The sequence below is a fragment of the Rhinoderma darwinii genome, chromosome 4 (assembly GCF_050947455.1).
Source record: "Rhinoderma darwinii isolate aRhiDar2 chromosome 4, aRhiDar2.hap1, whole genome shotgun sequence".
Classification (NCBI taxonomy): Eukaryota; Metazoa; Chordata; class Amphibia; order Anura; family Rhinodermatidae; genus Rhinoderma; species Rhinoderma darwinii.
In genome coordinates this window covers 169,016,793-169,030,660 of record NC_134690.1, presented here as the reverse complement: position 1 = coordinate 169,030,660, position 13,868 = coordinate 169,016,793, and the positions used below count along the sequence as shown (strand labels likewise).

General features: G+C 44.8%; 1 protein-coding gene across 1 annotated transcript in view; it reads right to left on the bottom strand.

Annotated features, from left to right (window-relative positions):
- Positions 1-1,699: 1,699 nt before the first annotated feature.
- NMUR1 (neuromedin U receptor 1) overlaps positions 1,700-13,868 on the bottom strand; it is a 111,039-nt gene continuing 98,870 nt past the window's right edge. Inside the window, exon 4 of the mRNA XM_075861834.1 lies at positions 1,700-4,716. Within this exon, the coding sequence (XP_075717949.1) occupies positions 4,319-4,716 (398 nt within the window). The 3' untranslated portion in view covers positions 1,700-4,318. The remainder of the gene's footprint in view (positions 4,717-13,868) is intronic.

The window sequence follows — 13,868 nt, the reverse complement described above, 5'->3', positions numbered from 1 at the left end:
TCAATGTCCTCACATTCTTTTGCCATGATTAAGAGCACAGGAGCTGCTCGAAACGCGTAGGCCAGGGCACTACTGCCTACTCACTTTCCTTTGGGATTGCGTCTCTCTACTATTTTATTTATTCACTCCAATAAAGATAGGAACATCGATTCCTTTTTAAACTCAGACTGGACTCAGCGCTGGATCATTCCATTGTTTTTCTACTGCATATACCGCCAGCCGTAGCGGCGATCCGAGCGAGGAGTCAGGAGACGCAACATACTGGTGAGCTGGAGGTTTCCTCCCTCTGCTATTTTCTAGTAAAAGTAGTGTAGTAGGGAAAAAGTAAGCAGTTGCCCACAACAACCAATCAGATTCCAAACCTCCTTTTTCGGAGGCCCTTTGGAAAATTAAAGTAGCAGCCTGGTTAGTTGACGCAATGACATCACATTCATGTGATGTCAAGTCATGTGAACATGCTGGCCAATAACGTCACACTGATAAAATGTCACCTCGGTGGACTTCAATCTATTTGAAGGAGAAAAACTACTGTGTAAAAAGTTAAACTGCACTTAAAAATATGTTCATGCTCGCACAGGAGCGATCAAAAAAATCATAGCACCCAATAGCAAAACTCAGAATGGCCTCCACCCCGACATTTCTTTGATTTGTTTTTTTCAGGAAAATGTTCAATTACAATAAGGCTGGGTTCACATGACCTATTTTCAGACGTAATGCAGGCATTTTACGCCTCGAATTACGTCTGAAAAAACGGCTCCAATACGTCGGCAAACATCTGCCCATTACTTTCAATGGGTCTTACGATGTACTGTGCCGACGACCTGTCATTTCACGTGTCGCTGTCAAAAGACGGCTCATAAAATTACAGCCTCGTCAAAAGAAGTACAGGACACTTCTTGGGACGTTTTTGGAGCCGTTTTCTCATAGACTCCAATGAAAACAGCTCCAAAAACGGCCGTAAAAAACACAGCAAAAACGCAGCGAAAAACGCGAGTTGCTCAAAAAACGTCTGAAAATCAGGGGCTGTTTTCCCTTGAAAACAGCTCTGTATTTTCAGACGTTTTTTAAGCCACTCGCGATTTTCACTTCATTTTTTACGGCCGTTTTTGGAGCTGTTTTCCATAGAGTCTATGAAAAACGGCTCCAAAAACGTTTTCAAAATGGCTGCGTAAAAAAACAACCAGTCTGAACAGAACGCCGTTTTTCCCATTTTCCATATTTTTCAGAACTCAGCTTGTCAATTCCTGCTACGGAAAGTGTGCGGAATTGCTGCGTTTTTCAGAGGAGACGTCTCCATCTCTTAACATTGGGAAAAACGCAGCAATTTCCGCACCATTTTCTGCCATAAAAACCGCAGGAAATTGTGCATTGTTGCCACAGCGGAAAGCCTTTGTCTTTCAACGAAATTGCTGCAAAAATTTTCTGCAGCAATTCCGTTGTGTGTGGACAAGCCCTAACACAAACACAAAACACAGAACCTGATTGTGGGTGAAAAAAGCGCTCTCCACAATTTACATAATCATTCACAATTTGTCATCAAACCATTGAAAACGTAAAAAGGAATGTTGGAAAATAATTTTGTAGTGTTTTGTCTTTATTCTTATAACAATACCTTGTAGGTTTTTTTTCTTTTTTTCATTTTTCAAATAAATTACAGAATCATCTTTATATGTTTATATATACAAATACAGGACTTAAATATTTGTCAACATTATATACATACATTACACAAAATACATACATTTTAATAATATATCTAGTACAGTCTGTGGTCTGACAGAAAATTGGAGTGTTCTACATCTTGATATATCACCATATGATATACACAGAGAAAGATACAATTGGCTATAAATCATCTACTTTTTAGTCATTGTGCTTAGATAAAAGTGTCTTCAATAGTTATGAGAGGAGATTTACTAGCGCAGAAATATGTCCTGTAGTAAATTACTAGCTTGACAATGTCCTCTGGAACTGTATTACATAATTTTCAAAAAAAATTCATAGAAACCTTCTTGGCCCCATGGATTTTGTACATTTTCTATGGGCCACCAGACGTAAGAAAGACGTAGTTTACAACTGTAGATGGCAATTAGTGGTATTAAAAAGCTACATCTTACTGTAAGTGCACATTTAAAACAATTCTCACTTGTGTACACAAAGTAATCACAGACGGAGAAATCTTTATATACAAACATATTATGTATGTGTCTCCCTTTTAATCTTTGGGGGATAGGGATAATCATAAGTCTCATTTCAGATTAGCTTGTTGTCAGCATTGACTTCTTAAATGACTTTCATTCACATATTTGTGTCGGAACTGGGTAATTTTTTTCCATAGCGCTTAATATTTAAAGAAAAATGTTATCACATAATGTTACACAGATCAACATGTCTGTAGAAAAACAATGGTGACAGGGCTATAAGATGTTTGCAATGCATTAATAATTTACCATATTTTTCGGACTAGCAGACACAATTTTTGTCCTAAAAACCGTGCTGTAATCTGGTGCGGCTAATAGTCCGAATGAATGCAGGCAGCTGCCAGTGTATGAAGAAGCAGGAGACTGAGCTCCCTGATTCAAAGGTCCTTGCAGTGCAGTTATATGGCAGCAGCATTTCCTGTGCTGTGTGTACAGGATCTCTGTATCATCTTACACATAGAATTCTGTAAGATCTGACTGTTCACTGAGCAAATAACACAGACATTTGTACATCCAGCACAGTAAATCTATGCAGGTACTGATCTGTAAGGACCTTCTATCCATGCGCCCTACTATGAACAGAGCAAATTCATCACCTTTAACCCCTGCATCTCCACCCCTCTGATGTCTGGTGAGTTCAGCGGAGGGTGAGGGTACTATAGCTGCCAATATCTTGTATCTCTGTAGCTGGCATTGTATTGGAGCAATGTGGCACTGTATCTATACCATATTGCCTGAATATTACCCATAGGGAGAAAAAAAACTCTCCTCTATTATGCTTTAAATTATGAGTGCGTCTTATAGTCCACTGTGTCCTATAGTCTGAAAAATGTGAGTATTTTTATTTTAGTGTGGTACCATGAGGAACCGTTTCCAATTACAATGTTATAAACCTTTCCCACCCTGGACAGAACACAGTTTGGGCATGACAGTGTGCACCTGTCAACTGATGTCTGCGTAGGTAAGGAAAAATAGGGAGGTGGAGCTGGACACTTGGACGCCTCCATAAGGAGGTGGAGCTGGACACTTGCTTGTGCAGGAAAATGTGTTGTGAAGATAACTGTCACAAGCTGCAACAATGTAGAAACCTCACTATAACATCAGTAATAGAGGAAGAACTCCAAATCTTTACATTATATTTACAATCTTCAGATAAAGAACACATGCGTTCTATATAATAGCCGACTATTCAATATTTAGTGGAACTTTCCTTTAAGCTGGATTTTCATTGCTGCATCCCTTTTGTTCAAAACAAAGAAGGGTACAACAAGCAGTACTCTGAATTTAAAGCTATATTCAAGGCAGTACAGTAAAACTGAATCACATGGAATTTGTATAAATACGAAGGAAGAATACAGAACTGGATGATATATATATATATATATATATATATATATATATATATATATATATATATATACACACACTTATATGCAGTCCTACTGATCATTCGGCCAATTGTAATGTGAATCTCATTCCAGGTTTAATTATACTGTCTTATACAAGGCAAGTACATGGCAACATTAGCGGGTGTTAAACCTGCCATGTACCTAATAAAAACAAAATTTATTTATCTCACACACCCTGAATGCTTTTTTATTTACATATGACAGTAAGTTAGTGAACATTGGCCCCTCAAAAATTATTGTCTGCGTGAGAGACTGCAATGAACAGATTATTAACTTCTCTGGCTTTTGCATGTGGAATGTGTAACCCGGCCTTTTTCTACTGCTACTGACATTTTAAAAGGAGAAGGAGTGCAGGACTGAGAGGAAAAGTAGTATGGGAGAATAGGTGATAAATCCTGCATTTCTTACCCGGCTATTGCTATATATAACATAACCAATCGGGTGTAAGTTGCTTGTGATCCTTAGAGGACTATCAAGGGTTATTTGCTCAGTGCTGTTGTCACACAGACAATATTTATCCGGACTGCCTGAGGTAAAGTGTAGTGCTTTTTTAACTCATTTACCACCTGGGTATTGAACTAATGGAAAAACGTAACTTTATTTTTGAGATACTGAACATCCAATTGAGCTAGAGTTTATTGTATAAAGACATCATTTTATAGGCTGCATTAGGGCCATTGACCATTAAAGAAATGGCAAGTAACGGGTTTAAGAGAAAGATGACTGATTTTTGGCCACATTTTCACACTCCACATACACATCAAATTCATCTACATCGGAAAAAGGAAGTCCATTTCCTGGCACATGCTCGCACACTATACTTCGCGTAGTAACCCTTGTCACACTAGGGGATGATCTTCGAGAACCTAGTCTTTTTTTCCTCCCATGACACATGACTTCCTTAAACATCTCTCGGAAACGCGTGGAAAGTAGATTGTACAGGATTGGGTTAACTGCCGAACTGAGATAAAATAACACTCCAGAGATCACATGGACAAAACTAAACATCTGGTGCATCTCTTCTGACCAATCATCAATGAAGCTCCACATCAGTCGTTCAGTATGGAAGGGGGCCCAACAAATTCCAAACACCACCACAAGGATGACTGTAGAGACAAAAAAGACAATGTATGAAAACAGTCAGCGTGGTTGTGAGTAACCAGAACAATCATAAATATGTACATACAAATGGCATGGCGGTGGCATGGCAGTCCTAAAACGAAAGATACAAACATATAGCTTGGCAAGAAAAGAGTTAAAACTATTTTGTCAAATCTTTATTTTATTAAAGTTTGGTACAGACAGTATAAATTATGCAATGCGCAGTAATAGGTTAAAAAGTAAAAGGGTGCATGAGTCGATAGACAGTAAAATATTTTAGGAATATTCAGAAAATGAGACAAAAATGTTGGCTCAATAGGTGTGAAAGTTCCTTAGGTTATATGGCCTAAAATAACTGGACAGTCAAGGGACTAAAGGGTTGTCTGCTTAAATCCTATTCCTGTTTGTATTCCGCTGCTTGGGACCCTAGCAATCAGTTGTAATCTGCAAAGGAAAGCAAGTGTTCACTTTCCCTACAGCGCCACCACAGGATAGATGAAGCATTACTCAATTCCTATTGAAATCAATGGGCTGTCCGAGTAATGCAAGAGCGAGAGCTGTTTTTTGTAATTGTTCACTGATCTTAAATCTATTTTTGTTTAAAACCCCTGGAGGCCTCTGCAGTTTCAGATACGGAATCACATCACTTACAGAAAAAAATCAAACTTTTTTTTTAGGCACTACATCATTTCTCTTTCTGGAATAGACCTATAGCACTGTTTATCCTGAGCTTCCTAATTTATGAGTACAATTCCACAACTACAAAACTGCCAAAAATACTATAACACACAAAGCAGTGGTGCGTGAGGAGAGCAACACAGACTTATGTGTCATTCAGAGTCTTTGAAGAGCTGTTTGACCACACCTATGGTCACTTCCATTAGTGATTGTTACCGTTTTAGAAACCCAAAATCTATTAAACCAAAGTATGAAAAAAAAATGGAAATTCTTCACATAAGAAAACAATTTTGGGTCTTGTATTTAAAATTTTTTTTTTTTAATTATTATTATTATTTTTTTTTTTTAAGGGAAAATGCTCTTTAAATAAAATGTGTAGTATTCCCTTTCTGTCTGAAACGTACCACAGAATAATGAAGGTTTGCTATTCTGTTGCTACACGGCACAGTACAATTATTTTTTGTAAAGTTTAATGTATTGTAAAACAAAAACTGCAAGACAAAGAATGACATTATTTTTGTCTTTTTCTCAGTCTTTTTAAAGAAGCTACTAAAATGAGCAGGCTGCAAATATAAAAAGGCACATTGTCTGCTAAAATATCCTGGCCCTGTCGTGAAAAGATAAATATTATTTTTCTCCCGCCTGTTGTGCTTGCAGAATTGTGTTCCACACAAAGCTAAAATCTCTCACCTTTATCCCAGATTATAATCCATTTAAAAAGAACCTGTCGCTTTATAGAAAGAAGGGTTAATGCGGCAATGCCCCCCTCAGGTATTTGTCCAGAGTTTATTGCAAGCATCTTGCTGGGGTATATAGTAAAACCTCACAGCACAAAGCAAACTTCCTAATAAGGACAAAATCAGACAAAAAACACCTACAGTTAAAAGGGGAGAACAGCCATGAGCTGTCAACATGAAACAGCCCAGAGCCCCATCCAACTGGATACAAACATCACCTGGAAATGCTGCAGGGTCACATAATCCCTGGAAGCTCCTATCAATCAATGACCGTGACAGCACGCTGCTTATCATATGACAAACTGTCACAAAAAGATGATCCCTCCGCAAGCTAATAGATATCAGCGGCTATAAACATGTTCATGTATGGGATGTCTTATAGATATTTTATATCAGCTCTGGAATTCTTGGAATGCTCCTTGCCATGCTCCATCTAGACAATAGACAGTAGTCAGAGTGATGTAAATCACACTTGAAAGTCAAAATAAATAAGGTGCAGTAAGTAACAAAACCTTAGTCTTTTAGTAAGTGTTGTTTTCTTCAAGTGCAAAGCGGACGGTTACTTTTTACATGTCAGCAGTGGATTGTATCCATAAAGCTCTTCCTAGGGTTTGCTTATGTCGGTAATAGAATACTCTAGGGTATAAAGAAAAAAATCAATTGATCCCTATGCCCTAAATGTAAGCCTCATGGGTAGCAATGATGTATACAGGAAAAAGAGACTGTAAGAATGTTATTTATTGTTCTTTTTAAATGGTTATTTTTCTACAGTTCAACTACTCAATCATCCACGACTAAAAAATGTAACTACAAATATTTCAATAGATTTGGAACCCTGGGAACTTTATGAGATGACAATTACGGACCAAGAAAACGATGTTAAACATTCTATTTACTTTGTTAGGGTATGTTCACACGGGCTATTTTCGGCTGTTTTTAATTGACTCTATAGAAAACAGCTCCAAAACGTCCATAAAAAAGGCAGCGAAAAACGCAGCGAAAATCGCGAGTGGCTTAAAAAACTTCTGAAAATGAGGAGCTGTTTTCCCTTGAAATCAGCTCCGTATTTTCAAACGTTTTTGAGTTTGCGTGTGAACATAACCTTACAATTAAGAGAAGGTTAGGGGCCTGTTTAGATCTGCATTCGGCTTACCGTTGTTCTGCTCCGTCAGAGCAGAACAACAAAAATACCATAAGCGCCTATTCCGTTCATAGATACTGCTCTGTATTGTAGCTGAAAAGTGTGATTTCTGACCATGAATTACGGAAACAGCGTAGCTCGCTGAGCTACGCTATTTCTGTAACTCCCATAGAAGTGAATGGCATTTACAGAAGCAGCGTAGCATGCGAACTACACTGTTTCCGTAACTACCATTCAGTTCTATGGGACTTGCAGAAACAGCCTAGCTCAGCGAGCTACGCTGTTTCCGTAATTCATGGTCGGGAATCACACTTTTCCCTAAGGCTACATGCCCATGTTGCATATTTTGCTGCAGAAAATACGCACCAAAACCGCAGCAATACGCAGGAAATTTGCAGGTAAAAAAACGCACCTAATCGTGCATTTTTTCGATGCGGTTTTTGGTGAAGTTTTTACGTTTTTATGCGTTTTTCTACGCGTTTTCATGCCGTGGGTTTTGGCAGATACAATTCGCAAGTGGAAACGCAAGATAAATTGACATGATGCGGATTCTAAAATAAGCACCGCAGGTCAATTTCTGTCCCAAAAAAAACCGCTGCGTGTACATGAGATTTTCTGGAATCTCATTGACTATGCTTGTACTGTATTATGCATGCAAATTAGTGCGGCAAAAACCGCACGTAATACGCATTGTGTGCATTGAGCATAAGGGTATGGTCACACGTGGCAAATTTGCTGCAAACATTTTCTCTGACATTCATGGGAATGAGACTTGCAGAAATTTCTGCACATGCTGCATAAACAATGTATGGAAAGGATTTTCCATCACAGAAATTTCTGCAACAAATCTGCTGCAGCGGAACATACCCTAAGGATTTAGTTAAACTATAAATGATAAATAAATAGTCATAACCAAGGACTCCACAGAAGACATTACTTTGCTCTGCAATTACATTACATAGTAGCAGATAAAAGGATTTGCAATGCCTTATCCCCATCATAATATAAAGACGAGGCTGGACGGCAGCGCGGAGGGCTTAAGGGGAAGCCTCTATGACTGCCATAGGAGGAAGAGGGAGCCAATAGGAAAGGAGATGTTAGTGGAGGGAAAGGAGGAGACGGAGAGGGGAGGGGACATGGGGGAGGTTTCTGTTCCTCCCGCTGTTTTCGGCATTGACCCGGAAGCAGCGGGAGGAATAACAGGTAGAGAACTTAGCTGCGCACTTACCTCTAACTGCCCGTAGTAAGATGTATTCCCCGGCCGCGTTGCTCGAGCAGCTGCAGGCTGCAGCTGTGTTCCACGATCCGGGCTGGCTGGAAGAGACAGTTGCAGCGCTAGCCCGGATCCCTCAGGCAGGCCCGTCGCGCTTTGTGTCTGCAGGCGGCACAGAGGCGCTCCCTTTCCCCGCCCTCCTCACAGGCGTTAGCGATATTGCAGCGGGGGGAGAGATAATCCCTGCGGCCCCTGCTCCGATAAAGCAGAGGGCGTCGTCGGGAGCGGTGGCTCAGGCCCGGTCACCCCGCCGCTCCCGGAGGTCCCGTCCACCAGAGCGTCTGAGCCCAGACATGGCCCCGCGTGCCCGGCGTCGCAGGGGGAGCCCTTCTAAGGACGCTACAGGCCAGGTTGCTGGGACGGGCGCCTCCTCCCTGGGCCTGCATCCTGGCAGGAATCCCCAGCCGCGACGGGGCTCGGCGGTTAACAGGGAGTCGCAGGCCGGGCTCCCTATCACACCCCCGCCTTCAGCCGCAGTATGCCGGGTGCAGTCCACGGCCGCCCCGCATGGTGATGTGCCGGCCAGGGGGCAGGCTTCCTCGAGATCATTGGGGAGGACACCAAGATCAACGACGACATCGAGGCAACAAGTCTGGTCGGAGGTTTGGGTCCCTACAGTCGGGCGGCAGGTGGCCGGCCCCTCGGTCAGCATATCGGGGTCCCCATGTCGGAGATGTCGGTGTGAGCACCAGTCGGCAGCGAGAGAGGATCTAGAAGATGGAGAGCTGGATGAGACGCAGCACTGGGCAGCCTGGTGAGTGTGTAACTCCTACATTACCATATCCAGCAATTTTCATGTCGGGTTTTGAGGGTGGGGCAGCGAGCGCGGAGGTTGCGGCTGTCCATAGTGGCGTTGTCGGGCGCGATGGCTTATCGGATTTGGTGGGTTGTTTGCACGAGTTAGTCGGGCGCTTAGATAGGGCAGCGGCTCTTGTAGTTTCGGTGGTGTCCCCGGCGGTGGTATGGGAAGGTCATCATGATGTATTGCCGCGGTTCGTGGGTAGTAATGTTTCGGGGGTGTCAAAAGAAGCGGTAGCAGTGTCGGTTCAAACTGAGGCGCAGAAGGATGGGGATAGAATTAGGCTGGATGATCGTGCTCGGGGCGAGGTTTATGTCTGATTTGAGGGTCCATTAGGGGCTCACCTGAAGCAGGAGGTTAGGGACCGGATTTGGAAGGATGAATACGTGGAAATTTTTTCTCTTCTGCCGCTTGCAAAGTTCAACTTGGATAAAGGCAAGCGGGATGAGAGTAAAAAAGAAGAAGAAGAACGCCGGCGGTATAGGCTTATTCCGCAGACGTTCGTTAACTGGTCGCAAGCTTTTGCTATTTTGGCAAGCGTGATCGGGGAAAAGGCGCCGGAAAATTGCTCGGCGTTGTTCTGTTATTTCCATGCCATCGGGGAGGCCTATAGGGCGTACGAGGGGCAGGCGTGGTTGCGGTATGATGAGCAATTTCGCCAGCGAAAAGCGGTACGGCCGGCGATTCGGTGGGATCAAAAAGATATTGCGCTGTGGTTGTGGGTTACGGCCCTGGTTAAGCAGTCCTTTCCCGGGAGTGTTGGCCAAGGAGGTCAGTCGGGTCAGTCCGGACAGGGTTCCGGTTCAAAACTTGGGTTCTGCTGGCAGTTCAATGATGGCCAGTGTAAGTTCGGGGCCTCATGCAAATTTAAACATGTCTGTTCGGAGTGTAACGGCTCCTCTCATGGGGCTGCAAAATGTATGCGGAAAGGGAAGCGGTCAGGTCCTCAGTCCTCCTCCGTTGGCCAAGGGGCGGTCGCCGGTGAGGGTGGAAAGAATGGCACCGTATCTAATTGAATATCCGGATAGGGTTGCAGCCAAGTTAATTTTTGAGGGGTTTTCGTTTGGTTTTGTTATTCCCCCTCCTCCGTATGAGGTTCCGGTTACACGGCGTAACCTTAAGTTGGCTTATTTGCACTCGGCGGTTGTTTCGGAAAAACTTTTGAAAGAAGTTTTGCTGGGGCGCATGGCCAGTCCTTTTGTCGAGCCGCCTATTGTAAATTTAGTTGTATCCCCCTTGGGAATTGTGCCGAAGCGGGAGCCCCATAAATTCCGTTTGATTCACCATTTGTCCTTTCCCAGGGGATCGTAGGTAAATGATGGGATAGATCACGATTTATGCTCGGTGGTTTACACGTCATTTGATAAAGCGGTGGCGTTAGTGCGTGGGGCGGGACCCGGGGCGTTGTTGGCGAAGACAGACATTGAGGCGGCTTTTCGTTTGCTGCCGGTACATCCGGAGAGCCAACGGCTGTTGGGCTGCTTCTGGAATGGTGGGTTTTATGTCGATAGGTGTCTTTCATATTGGGTGTTCTCTTTCGTGCGCATACTTTGAGGCTTTTAGTAGCTTCGTGGAATGGTTGACGAAGGGCGTAGCGGGGTGGACTCATTGATACATTATCTGGATGACTTTTTGTGTGTCGGCCCTAGCGGTTCCCCTGTTTGTGGTAACCTATTGTATTGCTTGCAGAAGGTTGCGTCGGATTTTGGAATTCCTTTGGCGCCGGATAAAACTGAGTGCCCAGTCTCTACCATCTGTTTTTTAGAAATCGCAATTGATTCGGTCGCTATGGAGTGCAGGCTGCCGGAGGATAAATTACTACCCTTGCGGCATGAAGTGAGGCGGGCCTGCCGACTGAAAAAGATCACTTTGCGCGAACTCCAGTCGCTGCTGGGGAAGTTGAATTTTGCCTGTAGGATTATGCCAATGGGTAGAATTTTTAGTAGGCGATTGGCGGCAGCGACGGCGGGTATCAGGGCATCCCATCATTTTGTGAGGCTTGGACTGGAACACAGGGCAGATCTGCAGGTATGGGATGAGTTCCTCGGGAAATATAATGGTAAATCGTTGTGGATGTCCCCGGTGCAAGAAATGAGTGAGTTGGAGTTGTTTACTGACGCGGCGGGGTCTGGTGGTTTTGGCGCGTATGCGGGGAGTCAATGGTGTGCGGGGAACTGGCCGGACAGCTGGGTGGTCAGTGGGCTTACGCGGAATCTGGCCCTGCTCGAGCTGTTTCCCATCGTGGTTGCGGCGACCATTTGGGGGGACAGGCTCAGGGATAAAAAGGTTTGTTTCCACTGCAATAACATGGGGGTGGTGTTAGCGATTAACAACTTATCAGCATCGTCTCCACCTGTGGTTCAGTTGTTGCGTCACCTAGTGTTGGTGTGCTTGTCGCTAAACGCGTGGGTAGTGGCGGTGCATGTGCCAGGGATGACCAACTGTATTGCTGATGCTCTTTCTCGCTCGCAGTGGGATCGTTTTCGTCAATTGGCACCGGGAGCGGATGCGTGCGGCTTGGCTTGCCCGTAGCATCTCTGGGAGCTGGTTTCGGTCCCGTGGACAGGTTCATTGAACGGTCGCTGGCTAGGGCGACCTGGAACGCTTATTCGGCTTGTTGGCAGCAATGGGAGGATTGGGTAAGAGTATTGGGCAACGTCTGCACGGAACAAGACAGGTTGGTAGCATTGTTGTACTGGTTGGTTGATGCTTGGGAGGCGGGGTTTTCTCTGGCTAAGGTGAATCGTTTCGTTGCTGGTTTGGCGTTCGGTTTCAAATTATGGGGTTTCCAGGATGTATCCAAGCATTTTCTAGTAAGGCAAGCGTTGAAAGGTTTGCGTAGAGGCAGGGCTGAAGCAGATCAGAGGCGACCCGTGTCTTTTGCCCTCCTTGGTTCGCTGGGCGCATCGCTGGGGGCTGTTTGTAATTCACCTTATGAGGTAGATTTGTTTCGGTTGGCGTTTTCCCTCGCGTTTTTTGGAGCACTCCGAATTGGGGAGTTGGTCTCTCCTAGTAAGGCGAGGACTGGGGGTTTGCGACAGGCGGACGTGGGTCTTAACGGGGATAGACTCGAGTTGTTGGTGCGGCGGTCCAAGACTGATCAGTTGGGCCATGGTAAGCGGATAGTGTTGTTTGCTCTCCCTGGGTCGACGATGTGTCCGGTCGCTTGCACGGTTGCGTTCAAGCCACGTGGCGAGGTGCCTGAGGCGCCATTGCTCCGCCATGAGAATGGCGCGTTTCTGTCTAGGTATCAATTTGATGCAGTATTCAGAAAATGCTTGGCTGTGGTTGGTGTGGGGGACGGGTGTTACTCGTCTCACTCGTTCAGGATTGGCGCGGCTACAGAAGCTGGGCGTTGGGGTTTGGATGACGAGGGTGTGCGTCGCATTGGCCGCTGGGAGTCCAATAGGTTTAGGACTTACGTTCGCCCTCATTTGTTATGAGTTGTACATTGTTTCTGATGGCCTTTCTTTGAGTTTGTTGTCCTTTCATTTCAGATCATCGCCCATGTTTAGTCTGGCTGTTAGGACATTCTTTTGTGCACTGGGGGGCACTGCGGGCGGACGTGCGCCCGGATGGCCACCAGCTTCGCATTCCGCGGCGAGATGCGGTTTTACATTGGTTGGGATTTCGAGGTATGTTATGGAGCCAGGTACTGGCCGAGTTTCAAACATATGCTCGTCTGGATAGAGTCCCGGAGGTTTTGGTGTTGCATGTTGGGGGGAACGATCTAGGGGTACGCCCCTTTCGTGAGCTAGTGCGGGATATAAAGCACGATTTGTTGTGTCTCTGGGCGTCTTATCCGTCCTTGGTGATTGTTTGGTCGGACATAGTTCCGAGGAAGTTTTGGCACTTGGCAAGGTTGGTGGAGAGGGTCAATAAGGCCCGCATTAAGGTGAACCGGGCGATGTCATGATTTGTTGCCAAGAACGGGGGCATTTGTGTTCGACACAAGGATCTGGAGTCTGGGGTTGGAAATTATTGGCGTAATGATGGGGTACATTAGACAGAGGTTGGAATTGATCTGTGGAGCTTGGCCTTAGCAGAAGGAATTGAGAGGGTGGTTGTGGTATGGAGGAACTCACAGGCTTAAGGTAGTCAAGGCCTGTTTCGCTGTGGCGGGGGGAGTCCTTGAGGTTGGTCAGTACAAAATGGGGGGGGGTCGCATCAGGGGTATGCGTCCCCCAAAAAGGTATATCATTTGAAGACTTCATAGGGTGTTATCCCTTTGAAGTGGTCTTCTGGTGGTTGGAGCCATCTGCAGAGGTGAGCGGTGCCTCCGAGCTGGTTTACGGCTGGAGGTAAAGAGTTGGTGGTGGTTTGCAGATGGCTAACTTAAAGGAAAGTTTCCAGAAACAACGCCAACCTTGTCCATTGGCAGTGCCTAGTATTGCAGCTCAGCTCCATACACTTGAATGGGATTCACCCAGCGTCTTGTTGCCAGATACCTCAGGATACCTTCAGAGGTATTGTAGAGTCCATGCCTTGGATCAGAGCTGCTTTGGCAGCATGAGGAGGATCTACACAAT